This window comes from Gouania willdenowi, chromosome 4, assembly GCF_900634775.1.
Source record: "Gouania willdenowi chromosome 4, fGouWil2.1, whole genome shotgun sequence".
Classification (NCBI taxonomy): Eukaryota; Metazoa; Chordata; class Actinopteri; order Blenniiformes; family Gobiesocidae; genus Gouania; species Gouania willdenowi.
The window spans coordinates 8,086,710-8,104,367 of NC_041047.1; the positions used below are offsets into that span (position 1 = coordinate 8,086,710).

Consider the following 17,658-nt stretch of genomic DNA (forward strand, 5'->3'; position numbering starts at 1 on the left):
AACAGAAGTAGGAAGTCATGCAAATCTAACACTATCACTTTCAGAATCACACACAGAGGCTGAACTATTTACATTTTTATTTATTAAAGGTTTTTCACATTTTCACTTTAAAGCAAACACAGGAACTGAACAAACTTTTGATTGTATTTTTTAATATTCTCATGGGGATACATATTTATATTTCGGTTGTATTTACTTTTGATTAAGCATTACTAAAGCCCTGCACACATTCTATTGTAAATGAGAAGTATCAAATAACAATAACATTTGGATACACACTAGGGGGTGAAAAAAAAAAAAAATCGATTTTACGATATATTTTGATTTTTTTTGGGCGCCGATTTTTTGAATCAATTTTTTTTATTTAAAAAGAAATAATTATTTTTATTTTTTATTTTTATCAACATTTTTGTGTATTTGTGCAATATTTCATGGATGCTTTCAATGTGTTGCAATGGCTGCTTGATGCACTTTATTTTATGATGGCAGTGTGTAACACTGCATTTTCTTTTTTTCAGTGAAGCAAATAAATTTGACTCAATTAGTCCTCTGAATGACCATTATCTTCTGATGAACATATACAGCAACTGATTTTTCATGTTTATTTTGATATTAACAGGGTAGAATATTGTGATATATTGCGATAATACCGTATTGTGACCCAAGTATCGTGTTACGTATCGTATTGCAACATCCTTGCCAATACTCACCCCTAATACACACCAATAAAACAGTGTGTAGATCAGTGGTTCTCAACTTTTTTTGGGTCATCATCACCCCATTTTCATTTATATACATTCTTTATATCAGTTTTATTTTTAAATTTTATTTCAAGATGCCTGATATTCTTTTATTGATTTTTTTTTTAATGCAGTAAAAAAAAAATCAAATAAATTAATGAGAAATATAATTTTTTTCTCAAATAATTGATGTTGAGCAAAGGTCAAGGTCACACATTGAAAGGAAATGTTGTTCAATGGTACCAGTCTGAGCTCTGTATCTCAATTTGTGGCCAAGTTATAAGAATTATTTTTTTTTTTTTTGTGAGGTCGTGACCTTTGACCCCTTCTGATCTTTTACTGATAGGTCGTACAGCTTTGATCCAAAGAAATAAAATTCTCCACTTGAGATGAGCTTTTCATAAATATAAGCATCAAACTTATCAAAAGAATGGTTTTTGACAGTGTGAACACACTACATAGTAATTTTGAGTAGTATGTTAGTATGTAGCCTATAACTGCTGATATGATTCTCCACAAATATTAAGTAATCAGTCGAGAAAGCCCTTATCCTTTTTTGTTAACATCTTATCTAAAAATTGAAGGATTTTTTTTTTTTTTCAAGCATCTGCAGATAGTCGTTTACTCTCATCATTGAATCAGATTCATGTGATCAACAGCTGCAGGAGGAGGTGTAAACCAGGCCTGCCTCTTTCAGATGAACAAATTCTCCTAATATCAGAGTGAAAAAGGGAGTGCTCCAGTGTTGAGTCTTTATGTGTGGAGCTTTGGAGCTGCTGTTTTGTCTGTGTAAACATCCTGACCCGTGCAGAGCCATGCATTCATGTGTCAGTGTTGAGCCAGTTGTGCAGCAGAAAGTCTGTGGGGGAGAGATAAGAGTGTCAGGCTCGCTCCGAGGACTCGCTCTAGCAGCACCAACGCCAAACCCAAGTAAGACAAACCTCCTTTGATGTGAGCACAGAGTAATCTCCCCTTCTGCTCGTCGATGCTGCTGCTGCAGAGAGATGCCACGCTGCAGTGATGCCCAGACGCAGATAGGACGGATGCCTCCTCCTCCTCCTCCTCCTTCTGCTCACATTGTCCTTTGGCATGGCTGAGGTTGCAGAAGAGGAGAGGAGAAACGCTTCATCTGAGACACTTACTTTAAAAAGTTTTACTCTGACATGGTAAATGTCATTGAATACATTTTGAATTAAATTGGAACATTTAATTGAGCAGAACGTTTCCAGCAGCTCCCTTCTTAGTTGTATATGCTTATTATCTGTAATTTGCGAGATAACGTCCAACAGTTTCTGGTTGCTTTGTGCTCATTTGTCAAAGGAGGGCAGCCTGGTTTAAAAGGAAGGTGGGATTATTATTATTTTTTTTTAGTAGAGGGGAAATAGAAAAAGGCAATTCCAGGAAAAGTGGTGAGAAGACACAAAAGTCGAGGCATCCAGAAAATGGTATATTTACCATGAATTCTCTGACGTAAGCCCACAAATAGCAGATGAGAGAGAATAGTAACAGCTAACCATGTATGAATTTTAAGGAAGAAAATAATATTGGGCAGATCAAGAATAAAGTAGAAATGTCGAGAATAAAGTAAAAATTTTGAGATTAAAGTTGACATTTCGATAATAAAGTTGAAATATAATGTCAAGATTAAAGTTAAAATTTTGAAAATTAAGTCAAAATACAATATTGTGATAAAAGTCGAAGATTTTTCTAGTGAAGTTGCTAATAATTTTGCTACATATTTGGGGTTATTCATTATAAAGTTACAGAAACATTCTCCTCTACATCACTTTCACTGTGAAAGAGCTCTTCCAAAACGTCATTGATATTAAACCTTTGGTATCACTTTATTGTAAGCTTTATACAAAAGGCTCATTATCATGAATAAGGTGTCTTGAAAGCTGTCATTATTAAGTGTCATTGACTAAATTATGACACCTTTGGAGCTATGCTGGCATTCTTTGGGTTAGGTGGAGGGATCTAGTGAGGTTAGGTAGGTTTAGCGTAACGAACGGCACTTCATGACAGCCTTCTTGACACCTTATTCATGCTAATGACAGCGTAATGTCAGCCTCATGTATAAAATTTCAAGTGTTACCAAGTGAAGTTTGTGGTTTGTGAACAATGCAATCATATTATTACTTATCCATATTGCACATTATGTTAGCATTTGATGAGGAAAATAATAAAAACAATTTTGTTGTTTAAGCTCATCAATTGTTTTCATTGATTCAGTCACATACCAAAATTAATCAAATTAAATTGGAAAGACGCTTCTTCTCTTGTCAATTATTGTTATGCAATTAGTTTAGATTAATTGGAATTAATTAATTACAAAGTCTCTAATTAGTTTTGATTATTTTTTTAAATCAAATCCACCAACTAAAACAAACGCATCTCCTTCAAGGCACAAGTTGTAAAGATATCATACAAATGAAATTAACAGAAATGAATGAAATACAAATGAAATTAACAGAAATGGACAGAAACCATTTTAAAAATTAAGGAAAGAGGTACTAAAGCTATATTGATCTAGTCTCAAATCTGGTTCCTGGTCAGCAGTGGGTGTACGTTACACAGAGAAAGACTGTGGTGGTGTAGCCTACAGTGGGACAGCAGAGCTGAGATGATGACGCGCTGTGTGAAAGAACGGCTCAATCACTGGATGTGATTGGATCACCATGTGAGCTACTTCAGGCCCCAGCTCCCATGATGCTCTCTGGCCATCGTATTACTCCTCCTTAGACAGCTTTCAGATATCTTACAGTAAAGACAGATATCCACTATAAGCACTGGAATAAAAATAAGTTTTTGACAAAATAAAAAACGAGGGTCAGAACATGCGTCGAGTTTAATTTCTTGTGGCCCCAAAAGAGAGTGCACAAACTGACTCCAAATACACACAGAATGACAGAAAATTACACAAGATGATCATTAAAACACACAAAAATTAAAAAAGTACCAAAAAATTTACAAAACACAACAACAAATGATGCCAAAAGCACACAAAATGACAATAAAAATCACTAAATGAGAGAAAAATACACTAAATGATACCAAAAACACACAAAATGAGAGTAAAATATACTAAAGGACACAAAATTAGATAAAAAAAATATATAATGAAAAATTCTATACAAACGACAACAAAGAACACACAAAATGAGACTGAAAACACAAAAAAATAATTAAAGTCATCTAAAATGAGTGTAAAAATATACTCAATGATACTAAGAACACACAAATACACAAAAAATGACAACAAAAACACAAAATAAGAGGAAAATGTACAAAGTAATATCAGAAATGTACAAAACAACAACACACACTCACAAAACTAGAGCAAAATATACTAAATGACATGCAAAACACACAAAACAACTGCTGAATTTGCAGAAAACGAGAGAAAAATCTATTAAATAAACACTATATAAAGACAACAAAGAACACATAAAAGACCAAATATAATTAAAATCACATAAAATGAGAGAAAAAAAATATATTCAATGCTGTGGCGGCTTCGAAAGAAATGAGACAAAGTCAAGTTGTAGGGTTGCTGGTCAGATGCGGACACAGGATTTTTTTTGGTCAAAGGGTTTTTCGAGGCAGACTGGTTTGGGATTCAGAGGTTTCCATGTACAGTATGTGTGTTCCAATGACTCTGTCATTGTTCTGTGCTCTCAGGGTTTTGTATGTTGCTGATAGTGCTAAGCATAACAATGACAGAGTCTCTGAGAAGAGACCTTGGCAAATGTTATTAGTGTACGATAGTATCTGGCCTGCTTAGGGCAGTGTGGCCAGAACTGGGAGAGATTTTGTTATCACATATCACTCAATGATACTAAGATCACACAAAATAAGAGGAAAAAGTACAAAATAATATCAGAAATGCACAGAGCAACAACGAAAACTTACACAATTAGAGTGTGACAGGACAAGGAACTCTAATGTAACAAAGACCTGTTACTCTGCCTTTAAAAAGTCCACCTCTACTCCACTTAACAATCTTCATTAGTAGCACCTGTTTGAGCTTGTTAAAGACACCAGTCCACCCCACAGTCAGTCAGACGATTTATAGTAAAAAAAATACAGACTACGTGTTCCAGCAACAAGACAATCATTTCAATCATTTAACCCGCCAGACACAGATTTCCATTTGAAATGTTATGAAGGAAACTTCTGCACCTACCTCAGTATTTGATGTATTTAAATCTCGAGACGAGCCCCCAACTGTTGTGGCGGTTGTGAATGAAATGAGACAGAGTCAAGTTGAAGGGTTACAGGTCAGATGCGGACACAGAGTTTATTTGGTCAAAGGGTTTTTGGGGTAGACCGGTCTGGGATTCAAAGGTTTCAGTGTGTGAGTCCAATGAATCTGTAGTTGTTCCGTGCTCTCAGGGTTTTGTATGCTAGCCATAACAATGACGGAGCCTCTGAGAAGAGGTCTCGGTAAATGTTATCAGTACAATAGCATCTGGCCTGCTTAAGGCAGTTTGACCAGAACTGACCAGGAAAGATTCTGTAATCACATATCACCAAATACTACAATGGGCAAGACCAAAGAGGTGTCAAAAGACACCAAAGACAAAATTGTTGACCTCCACAAGGCTGGAGGTCAACTGTTGGAGCAATTGTTAGAAAATGAAAGAGGATAAAGATGACTGTCAGTCTCCCTCAGACTGGGGCTCCATGCAAGAACTCACCTCATGGGGTATCACTGATGATAAGAAAGGTGAGGAATCAGCCCAGAACTACATGGGAGGAGCTGGTCAATCATAATAATAAGAATAATAATGATAATAATAAAGTATATTTGTGGGCGCCTTTCAAAAAACCCAAGGACACCTTACAAATATAAAAATTAGAGATTTAAAAAGGAGGTAGGAAACATTTTTACTAAAAACCAATTATAAAAAAAACAGAAGTTTTGCAGTGTGGTGGATGGAAATCAGAGTGAGTGGGTTTTGAGACGTGATTTGAAGATGGTCAGAGTGTCAATGTTTTGGATGTCAGGTGGGAGGGAGTTCCAGAGGTGGGAGGGCTGAAGAAAGCTGGGACCACAGTTTCTCAGGTTACTGTCGGTATAACACTACGCCATCATGGTTTAAAATCATGCATTGCACGGAAGGTCCCCCTGCTCAAGCCGGCACATGTCCAGGCCCGTCTGAAGTTTGCCAATGACCATCTGGATGATCCATAGGAGGCATGGGAGAAAGTTATGTGGTCAGATGATACCAAAATAGAACTTTTTGGTCTAAAATCCACTTGCTGTGTTTGGAGGAAAAAGAAGGATGAGAACCATCTCAAGAACATCATCCCTACTATGAAGCATGGGGGTGGAAACATCATGCTTTGGGGGTGCTTTTCTGCAAAGGGGACAGAATGACTGCACTGTAATAAGGAGAGGATGAATGGGGCCATGTATTGTGAAATTTTGAGCAACAACCTCCTTCCCTCAGTCAGAGCATTGATGATAGGTCGTGGCTGGGTCTTCCAACATGACTTGCAAAATTGCAGGGTGTTTGAATATGTATGTTCCTCACTGTTTGTATGTACATATTGATACATGTAAAATTCTGTACATAACCTTTTCCCCTTTTATAACTTAATTTTACATTTTATTCTACATATATATACATAGTGAAAACCTATTTTATTTCATTTTATTTTATCTTCTTATTTTGCACATCACAAATGTAGCAATTTTTTTTACATTTAATCTTTTCGTGTGTACATTGTTCTATGTCACACTTGCTTTGGCAATGTAAACCTAATTCCAATGCCAATGAAGCTAAACTGTTTTGAATTGAACTGAATTGAGAGAGAGAGAGAGAGAGAGAGTGAGAGAGAGAGAGAGAGAGAGAGAGAGAGGGGTCAGGGAAAAGTCAATGCATGGCCTCATCTAACCGACTGGATATCAAACTCATGACAAGTAAAAGTTTTCCAACCCCAAAAATCTATTTATACTTCCATGCAGCCCTCTTTGATGTTAGCACTTAAAAGCACCACAAACTCACCCTGGAGGAAGAGCCTGGAACACTGGGGATGCTGCACTAGCTCCATCCCCTGTGTGTGTGTGCATGTGTGTGTGGGTGCATGACAAATTATGGGTGACGATTAACACATGCATTCAGGCCCCATGTGTGTTGGGACCGTGTGTGTGTGTGTGTGTGTGTGTTATTTGTGTATCAGTTCAATATCAGTGTTTTATTCCCGATGAGTAAGCACTTTTCTTAAATTCTCCTTTATCTGCTCTATAATCGGAGTTGCACGCTCTATTCCTGGTGAGACATTTTAATGAGGACATCTCTCTGTAATTCTACCCTTAAAATATCCAAGTCTCTCCACGCCTGTACAGAATGGCTCATATTTTTCACAGGTTTCACTCTTCTGATAGCGACTCATCACTCTACTCCTAGCACATGATTTTCTTTCTGATCCCGCGTTCTTTACCCCAGACTTTCTTTCTGTTCTTAGCAACTCACATTTTCAATTATCTCTCCCTCACACTTTGGTCTGAGTAATCTTTTAATCTGGCTGCTTTCTCTGTTTTCTCAGCCCAGCTTTTGAACATCACTTAACAGTTTTCCATCTCAGTAATAATGAATTTAGTTGAAAAATCTGTTTGTGCGTCTCGATAATTTTAATCTTTTTTGTATCTGTTTTTATTTTAACACATATTTTCACACATAATGGCGTCCTTATCGAACAGGATATTCTTGACTAAAATCTACAAAATAAAAGCCAAATTTTTTTTTTCAACTTTTCTCAGTTTTTTTTTTTTTTTTTTTTTTTTTTTTAAAGATTGTTTTAGATCCTTCAACCGGTGCATGTCTACTGTTATCATTCAATCACACAAAAAATAGATAGTTTCACAAAAAAACAGGAGAATTTCTTCACAAACATTGTTTTGACTCACAAACCATCGTTTCTTGACAAATGGTCATGTGATGTAAACGTGAGAAAAGTATCAAACATTGTGGGATTGGGAATTGTATAGAACAGTGGTTCTCAAACTCTATTGGCTCTAGTAACCCTCTTTCTCTTATTTCTGAATTCAAGTACCCCTTTTGTCCAACTACAACATTTTTCTTACAAAGCAATTTAAAAACAACTATAGGGCATAATGATGGAATCAACGAGTGATAACACACTATTTAAAAAATTTCATTTTGTAAATAAGTGGAAAGAAACAGTATTTAGTGCAGTGGTTCCCAACATTTTTTGGATCTTGACCCCATTTTGATATCAAGAGTTTCTGGTGATTTTAGTTGAATTAGATTTATTTCTCACCAATTAAAAGTATAGAAATACAGGTCTTCAAAATGGTTTTAGTTTTTTTTTAAGAAGAATAATTGAAAAAATTCAAAGATCTATTTAAATTTTTCAGACATTTCAGGCAACCCCATTTAAGCTCCAAGTGACCCGGCCCCAAGGTTGAAAAACACTGATTTCGTGGCTCCTGAATAGATTTATTTCCATAGTTTGTATCATTTCCAGTCATCTCACGCCTGGGGTGGGACCAAGACTGACCCTTTTTTTGTTAATTTTCCACACTCTCTCTCTCTCTCTCTCTCTCTCTCTCTCTCAAGTACCCCCTGTAGTGTCATCGCGTACCCCATTTGAGAAACACTACCATAGAATGTTCAAGGTTCCATTTCTAATAAATAAAAAGTAACTACATCCCCAAACAACTTGTTATTTATCATCCCTAACAGCTTTAATTGGAAACTTTAAATCCTCAGTAGGAATGAATGGCAATGTTTGAGTGTCTGTCTACAGTATCTCTGTTTGTGATTGACTGGTGCCCAAACTTCAGGACAACTTCTTTTCATCTGAACTATTCTATCACTGTACTTGAACTATTTCAGCATTTCTTCAGCATTTAAAATGTGTTTGTGTTGGACACGTGCATAGTTTGTCTGTTGCAGTCTTTTCCTCTCCTTGGGTCAGAATAGCATCAGTTCAGCAGGTATCACAGGTTTTTACTCAGGGTTAGGGCACGTCTACTGCTATCTTTCAATCATGGAAAAAATAGATAGCTTCACAGCTGAGTAACAGAAACCATCTAAAATGTCATCAGTGTTGGAGAATACTTGCTTTTCTTTCTTTCTATTTTCTTTTCTTCTGTCGCTGCATCGATTCCTGCTTTAATGCCTGGATAAAGTTTGGCTGCTTCAGGTAGATTAAAAATTCAGGTCTAGCCACCACTCCCACTCAGTCTGTCTGTCTCTTTGTCTGACGACCAATTTTTTCCTCTTCTTCTTCTTCTTCTTCTTCTTCTCCTGGCCTGCTATCTTCCTGATTGCACCTTCTCTCGCTCGCTCTCTCAGATCAGTGTTACTCAAAGCCGGAGAGAAAGAAAGTGTGAGAAGCTCATGCAGAGACAACAACCCCAGGAATCACCAGCCAGAGTGTGTGCACGCTCACACTTATTTGCATTGAGTTTGTGTGTGTGTGTGTGTGTGTGTGTGTGTGTGTGTGTTGTCATGTCATCTCCCCGTCTCTGTTTTTTTTTCACCCTGTCTGGTTGTTCTTGCTTGAATGAACATGCCACGTATGCTCACACTGTTAAAATGCATGGCAGGAATATTAAAAACCTTGTTTCAGTCAAAGTGGGCGAGATCGGAAATCTGACACAACGATTTTTAAGATCATGCATGTATATCTGTTAAAATGTCTAATAAAGTTGTTGTGCCAAGTCACGATTCACATAATGAACGCACTCATTTTGATGTAATCTCAGATGTTTTCCTATCCGTGCACTGTAAGGAGAAGATGAGACGAAACACTCGTCAAACACACCTCGGTGAACCCGGCAAAACACAAAAGCTGCAGCTTTATCAAGCTTGAAATGAGAAGTGGTTTTCTGATATAAAAGAGGCAAACGAGGCCGTGGCGAGCAGAGTGGAGGCAGAGAAATTGCCAGTCATGAGGCAGCGAGGGGAGGACGGTCCATTGGGTAAACAAAGGCTGAGGATTTCTAATTAACGCTCCTGTGTAACGTAACACTGTTCCAGGCAGAGAAGATGTTCTTCCCTCAGGTCTGCGTCAAAAGAAGGAGGAATAAACGGATTGTTCACGGCTGTGGAGCCTATGGCACTAGATATATGAACAAATACAATAATAGAATATATGTTTACTGTGATCTCATTGCAGATATGAACAAAACTCACAACACATTTCTGTTTAGAAGGAAGTGATACTTCTTCTAAGAGCGTCTGATTCGCTCTCTTTAATATGGCCTCATAAACACTGCAATTAGGATCAAATAACTGAGGTGTGATTCGAGGCGACTCCTTCATAAAACACATTTAAGACGTCACCTCCACATTTACTCACTCTGTCTAAGGATGTGAGAGAGTAAAAAAGATAATTTGTATCAGGATACACACAATGCTAAACAGGATTAACCCTTTACGAGCCAGGACTCAAACTAACCCATGACACACTATGATGGAACTCTTCCTACAATGAGGAAACATAAATGATTAGAGTTATGCTTCTCGGGCTTTTATCAGGGAGCATTCACACTAGGCAGTCCATGCCATTCCTAAGCAGATCTGTTACCCAAAATGCAATGCAATATATGCAATGTCTAAAAATGTGGTGGTTACATACGCAACGTGCAAGCATCCCTCCACAACTAATTTGGACATTTGCAAGTGCTGACTTAGGGTCTCCGATTTTCTGTGATTGCGGAAAATGAACGGAAAAATAGAATGAAACAATTCATCTATTAGATTAATGAAACAATTTATATTCCTATGATCCAACTACATCAATCTGTGCTCGGCAAGTTGGCCTCCCGGATGACATTAATTGATTTAAAATAGTTTTAAAAGGTGTTCAATCGATTGTGTCGATAAAAGGAAATAACACATTGGATTTAGGCACAGCAGACTTAAAATGGATGTGTGTTATAATCACTTTTAACATTAAAGACACTACGGCCGACTCTGTCAGCTGTCTGTGACGTCACGCGGCGTGCATCATGCAGGCAACAAACAAAACGGAGAAGCCGGCGAGCAAGAAATGGATCAATCCACCTTTGGGGTCCAGTGTGGAAACACTTTGGCTTTAGCACAGATGGGGATATACTAAAGGAGTCACTTACTGCGTCCACCGACGACCACCAGACCCTTCTGGCAGCGTTCACTGCAGCAGAAGCAGCACATGTAGCGTTAGCTTGTTGGAATTAGCTCTGCAGAAAGCCTCAGGCTCACCATCAGTTAAAATGCCAAAAAATGCTCTGCTATAAAGCAGATGGTGTATTACTGAACTGGTAGTGAGTTTACCTGGTGGCCCGTCACGACAGAAGCATCTACTATCACACAACGTGAGGGTGCTTTGCAGGTTGGTGATAATTAATGGTTTTATAAATAATGATTTGGGATCATATCAAATATTTCCACAAGATTTTTCCCAATAAACGGGTGGCTGAGGGTAGCAGTGTGGATAATAATATTGCGTGATTTCAGCATAACCATCCCATTTAAGTATTAAGCTCTAATTTTTTTTTTTAAATAAAAAATAATACAAAAATACAAACTGTTGTCTGGATGTCAATGAACTTAGCCCTTGTTCACCCATTCTAATTTGTAAAGTTGATACTAAACAAACAATCTCCTGTTCTCATTATTATCTCCTAGCTTCAACCTCCCATTGTTGTTCCTACATGATGGAGCTCTATCAGGAATGGTCACGTTCACACACTGCAATTGACTCTTGATTAGTTTTCCGTGCAGTAAGCTATGAACGTCAGGGCTCTGTCGGACTATACTTTATATAATGCAGTAATTACATAGACTAATTGATTGCCCGGGATGGTAAATATGGTGTGCAATTTTATGAGCAGCCTCAAAATAAATTGAGTCTATTTATTTGGCACCATTCAGAGGCATTCCCTGCACTATTGAATATAACGATATGGAAAAACATTAAAATTGTTCATTCTAAGTCTCTGCTTTAATTTGTAGTCATGGATTTTGTGCTCTGACTGAGTAAATGAGATCTTGGATACTTTAAGTACAGCCATTGTTCAATTCAGCTTCATCCACATCATGCTATAAACAACACAATCATTTCCTCAATGGTGTTTCTGGCTATAGACAGACTATGGGATTGCATAGGGCACAACAAGCCAATAGGGGAGTCCTCAGCTTCATCTAAGGAGAATAAAACTCAGGCTGTGTTCGAAATGGCACACTCTGTGCTATGCACTACACACTCAATGAGTATATACTGTCTCATATATACTATAAGTATGGTTAGGATGATGATCGATGATGAGCATTCCCACTGAAGTATACGTCCAAGTTTCCCAAGGTGCATTTGGAACCTTCAACGACAAAAACCTGAATCACACTGCGGCTATAATATCTCAGTTGATTCTCAGCCTTTGAAAGTTCTGAAAACATTTTAAGTGAGAAAGTGACCAAGTAGAATATCAACATGTGCTCATTTGATACATAAAAGTCACGGAAACACATTTCATGACGACATTTTGGAGATTTCCGGAGATCTGCCATTGTGCAACTCACCCAACTTCTGGTTAACTTCAAAACAAGAGCCCTATTTACAAAACTATTAAAAACTAAAGGAAGACCAGAAGAGATGCTTTTAGTTTGAAAAGGAAATTATTTTTAGCTTGAAGCCGGTCCCAGGACGATTTTACATTCCGCTCGCAATGCATCATAGGGCGGTTGAGAATGACTATAGTGTGCTCATCGTGCATACTTCGGATATAGTATACATCCGGGTATTTCTTGCATACCCAATCTTTCCATAGTATCTAATTGGAATGCACTACATACTCATTTTGACATCAGACTTGTATGAGTAGTATGTTAGTATGCAATTTTGAACATTACAATTTTGAGCTCTTTATTCTCTCTGTATTTGCATTTAATGTACTTTTGGAGATATTGAGCCAAAATGTATAGTTGGCTTATTAAAAATGTGTTGGATTTACATGTGCCTTGTTTAAAAAGAGTTTAGAAATGACTAGAAATAATCGTGTTTGTATTGAATCGAATCAACAACAAATAAATACTATGTGTATTTGCCCCTATACCCATACGGGGTCAGCACTATGTTCCCACAACCCATTGGTCCACAGCCCTATGTTCCCACATTTTTTAGGATTACTTTTTTTGCTGAAAATTTTGAAAATTAGGCCCTAGGTTCCCACAGCCCTATGTTCCCACAACCTATTGGTCCCACAGCCCTATGTCCCACATATCTCTCATTTCTACGACTATGGAAAATGTTTCCACATTTGCCCTCTCATTTACACAAAGCTATAGCAGACAGGACCGACCCCCTGGTCCACAGTGTTTGCTCAAATGTTCAGAACTTCAATTTCCACCACCATGAAACAAGAGGAGAAAAGATTCATTGGCGTTGCTGGCACCAGAAATGCAGAGCAAAGGTGTACACAAATCTGCTGAATGGAGAGGATGACGATCCAGTTATCAGAGTGGTTGGGTTCCATGAGGAGGACCATACCCACGCCCAGGATGAAGCCATGGTCAGCAGAGCTCAATTCCGAGAAGATGTTGTGGCAGGTGAGGCAGGATCTAACGGTGTTAGTGAGACGAGTTTACAATGCAGAATTTGTGAGACATCGTCCACCGGACGATGAATGATACAGTGCAGGGGCGCGCCATCCCTCTCTGTGGCTATTCATTCATCACCTGGCAGAGAGAGGCAATGCACCCCCACAACGGCAACCCAAGTGGAGGATCTTAGAGACCCCCCCCCCCGCGCTGGTCCGACTGAAGGGAGAGTATAATGATGGCAATCAAAATATTGAGTCCTACTGGATCAGTCACTGTGTTGAGAAGCTGTTTAGAGTTTTCCTGGCTTGTGGACATGTGCTGTTCCCTGGCATCATTTTGACACATCCTTTGCTAAAGTGAAGCTCCTTATCATTAATAGAGCTTCGTATTTTTTTATTTCTTGAAATAGTCTTCAAAGGACGTCACTTGCAGATTGCCACTTCCTGGCACATAAAAAGTGAAATACCCTTTTACAGTTTTGAGAGAATAGTGCAGCTTTTTTTGCCAACATTTTTTGCTTATTATTATTATTATTATTATTATTATTATTATTATTATTATTATTATTATTATTATTTAGTCTTCCAAGGACAGCAGTCACAGCACTTACATTTTCAGTTTTAAGTGAACTGCATAAATAGTGAAACTTATTACTTATTTAGATTGTTTGAATGTGTACTGTTCATTAAAGAATGATAGAAAGTTAAATGTGCGCTGTGTCTAAATTGCACTAACTTATGGAAGTGAGTTTAATTTTGGTACGAGGGTTCGCCACTATACAGCAACCCCATGTTGGAGTAGCGGTGTTGAGCTCAAAATACTTTGGAAGCTAGCTTTCTCCTTCAAATCGCCAGAGTGGTGAAAACCGAACTACCAGGGGTAGTGATGTGGAAATTGTGGGAAAATAGGGCCTAATTTCGAAAAATATCTTAGAAATGTGGGAACATAGAGCTGTGGGAACATAGGGGCTACTTTTGAAAAATATCTTAGAAATGTGGGAACATAGGGCTTAATATTGAAAAATATCTTGGAAATGTGGGAACATAGAGTTGTGGGAACATAGGGGCTACTTTTGAAAAATATCTTAGAAATGTGGGAACATAGAGCTGTGGGAACATAGGGGCTACTTTTGAAAAATATCTTAGAAATGTGGGAACATAGGGCTTAATATTGAAAAATATCTTGGAAATGTGGGAACATAGGGCATACAAACCCTACAAATGTAAATTGTGTATGAATCTACACACTCTATCCTGAACTTCTCAGGAATATGTATACACTAAGGAGCGCTGAGGCATCACCATTCCCATAAAAGGGAAGATTTGAGTTTGCAGAGGAATAAAGGTTGGATTGATCTCAGGCTGATGGCAGTTGAAGGTGTTGAGGCTGATGCATGATATACAGCATGGTGACGATCTGCTGCTATTGTGACTGCTGCATGAACTGTGTGGGTACCTCCCAGTGGGGCTGGGTGATGCCAGCCCTTTGTGCTCACATCTGACTCTCAATCTTTAAAGTGGCAGGTCTACCATGTTGCGCTACACACAAACAAACACACAACACTCCCAAAACTGTGTAGAGAGTTTTGGTGCAACTACAAAGAAATTCCACGTTGCCATTTCTGAGTTCAAGGACCGTCTTTGAAGCAGCCGTCAGAGTCACATAAGTCAGAGGATTTTCATTATTTTTTTTTATTTTTCTATTTTTTTGAATATGGCTTTGAAAACCCACATAGTTGTCAAGCAAAAATCTTCTGGGATGAGCGATGAATTGACTTGATCTGACGCACTTTCCTCTCCTGGGAATTCATCAGAACCTCATTTCATATGAAACAAGACATGGTTTTTACACACACACGCACGCGCGCACACACACACACACAGTGTAAAAGGACATGAAATCTGCTACAAGTGAATGACAGTCAGAAAAATACCGAACGTCAGATGAATTTCACTAAGACTCTTGTGTATCAGCGTGTAATTTTGCTTTAAAAGCTACAAAAAGCTGCAAAGTTTGACAAAAAAAAACTACTCCACTCTCTATAGAGTCCAACATGTGACGGCTCGTTTTCCCTTCACTATTACAAATATTATACATTCACTTTTTTAGACATTAGTGGCCTTGGGATTTTAATTAACAAATAAATGACTGGGATCTTAAAGGTTACATTCCTGAAAGTCCCTTCACCGTAATCAGCTCAGTCATAATATAGTGCAGAAATGAGTAACTGTGATCAAAGCAGGGCCCCAAAAATGTGATTTTTATGAAAATTCAAATCTAACTATTGTGAACATAATTATTGTAATTTTTGTTGTCATTTTGAGTGATTTTTAGTGTCATATTGGGTCTTTACTACGAAGCTGATTTCCTCTCTTATTTGGTGTGTCCTGTACAACGCTGGCTAACTTTACGGGGCAAAATCCGTCACACAGAGATATACAGGATATACTTATCTAGCTTAGTAGTACCTTAGTAGGCCCTTTGTGTATTTTTGTTGTTTGTGTATGTGCTTTTGGTATCATTTAGTGTGTTTTTATCTCATTACATGTGTTTTTATTGTGGTTTTGTGTGTTGTTCTCTCATTTTGTGTGTTTTTATTGTCATTCGTGTGTTCTTGGTGTCATTTAGTTTATTTATTTTCTAATTTTTTGTGTTTGTATTTTCATTGTATGTTTTTGATGTAATTTGGTGTATTTTTGGTATCATTTAGTGTATTTTTCTTTCATTATGTGCATATTTCTTGTTGCTTTAAAAGTTTTTTTGGAGTAATTTTGTTCGTCATGTGTTTTTAGTTTTTGTATATTGATCTGTTATTTTTGTCTATCTTTCTGTAATTTTCAGTGTTTTTCAAGTAATTTTGCGCATTTACTTTGGGGGCCAAACAACCCATGTGGCCCATGCGCCGACAGTTACCCAGTGTGCACCACATGCAGTGTTTACTGTGTAAAAATCATATAGTGCCTCCTTCAATGTGTGACTGTCTAGGTCAAACTAGAGCCCAGACAGGATTACATTCATGCAGTTAGTGCAACAGTGAGTGAATGTTATATTAATTTAAACTAATGCATAAAGAAGCCCTCTTTGAAACAGCGATCCCCATTTAAAAATAGCTACAATCTTATTAGTTTTCTGTGTGTGTGTGTGTGTGTGTGTGTGTGTGTGTGTGTGTGTGTGTGTGCGTGTGAACAGGATGTGGCTGCAGCGACATAGTAATTAAGCCAAACAAGTCTTTGATCATAATGAGGTGTTTTTTCTTCTTTTGTCAGGGAGCAAGTGTGTGTGCGTGCGTGCCTGTGTGTGTGTGTGCGTACGTGCCTGTGTGTGTGTGTGCGTACGTTCCTGTGTGTGTGTGTATTTATATACTAGGAAACCCAATCAAACTTGGTAAAAGTGTTTACATTTCTATTCTGCTTTTAAACACCAGTACCAGTAGCAGTTCATGTGTTTGTGCTCTGGTGACTATACGGTCATTTAGTTTTTTTGTCAAAAAATAATGAAACAGAAACACACATTTGGGTGTTTTCATGCTTGAATTGTTAATACGACTTCTTCACAAGTTCACAACTAATTACCTTGAAGATCATTTGAATGCCTGAACGCTACCAGCAGGAGTCCACTCTATTCTGCGATGAAATTGATGAATCTCAGTAACAGCAACAAACATGGGCCTGCAATCTCTCCTGAGGGGGCGCTCCGCTGAGAACATCATTACAGACCCAGTGATGTCTGCTGAATCAAAGCCGCTTCCCTGGCTTTGATTAAAATATGTCTGCTGTTGGAATTTTTCCCTCGAAGAGAGTCAGAGAGCCAGAGAAAGATAGAGACGCTGCTACGCAAATAAAGAAATGCAGGATGGAAAGACTGACTGAAGTCACAGCAATGAGGGTCAGGAAAAGTCATGAAAGTGGCCAAAAAACTCAAAAGAGAAACTGCAAAAAGTTTAGTTAGGATTTAGCAGTGTTAAATATAGTTTAAAAAAAGCCTTAACATCATAAGCATTAGCCCCTCAGAGGACGTCCCTTTTAAGATAAAGAGCAAGCCTCCTCCGAGAATAAATTGGAATTTTGGTAAAAAAAATAATTTGATGCTAATGTGAAACTGTAAAATGCAGCAGATTATCCAATATTTAAAAGTTTTACATTTTCTCCAACTTACTGTTTTTTTCACTACTGCACTGTTAATTTGGTAACCCTCATTGGGGCTCTTATTTTCCACAAGTCCCAACATTTTCAAACCTGCCTCACAGGTAAAAATAAAGCCTCACACTGTAAATTTAAGAATTTAAAGTCAAACCTGTGGAATTTTGGTTTTGCTTTGGTAAGGCTTCATTTTTCTTCATAAGGCACTTATTCTTTAGT

At 37.8% G+C, this 17,658-nt stretch overlaps 1 protein-coding gene across 1 annotated transcript in view; it reads right to left on the reverse strand.

Annotated features, from left to right (window-relative positions):
- Positions 1-17,658, reverse strand: part of LOC114461660 (uncharacterized) — a 37,586-nt gene that overhangs the window by 11,473 nt on the left and 8,455 nt on the right. The window contains exon 3 of the mRNA XM_028443906.1: positions 1,682-1,833. Within this exon, the coding sequence (XP_028299707.1) occupies positions 1,682-1,833 (152 nt within the window). The remainder of the gene's footprint in view (positions 1-1,681; positions 1,834-17,658) is intronic.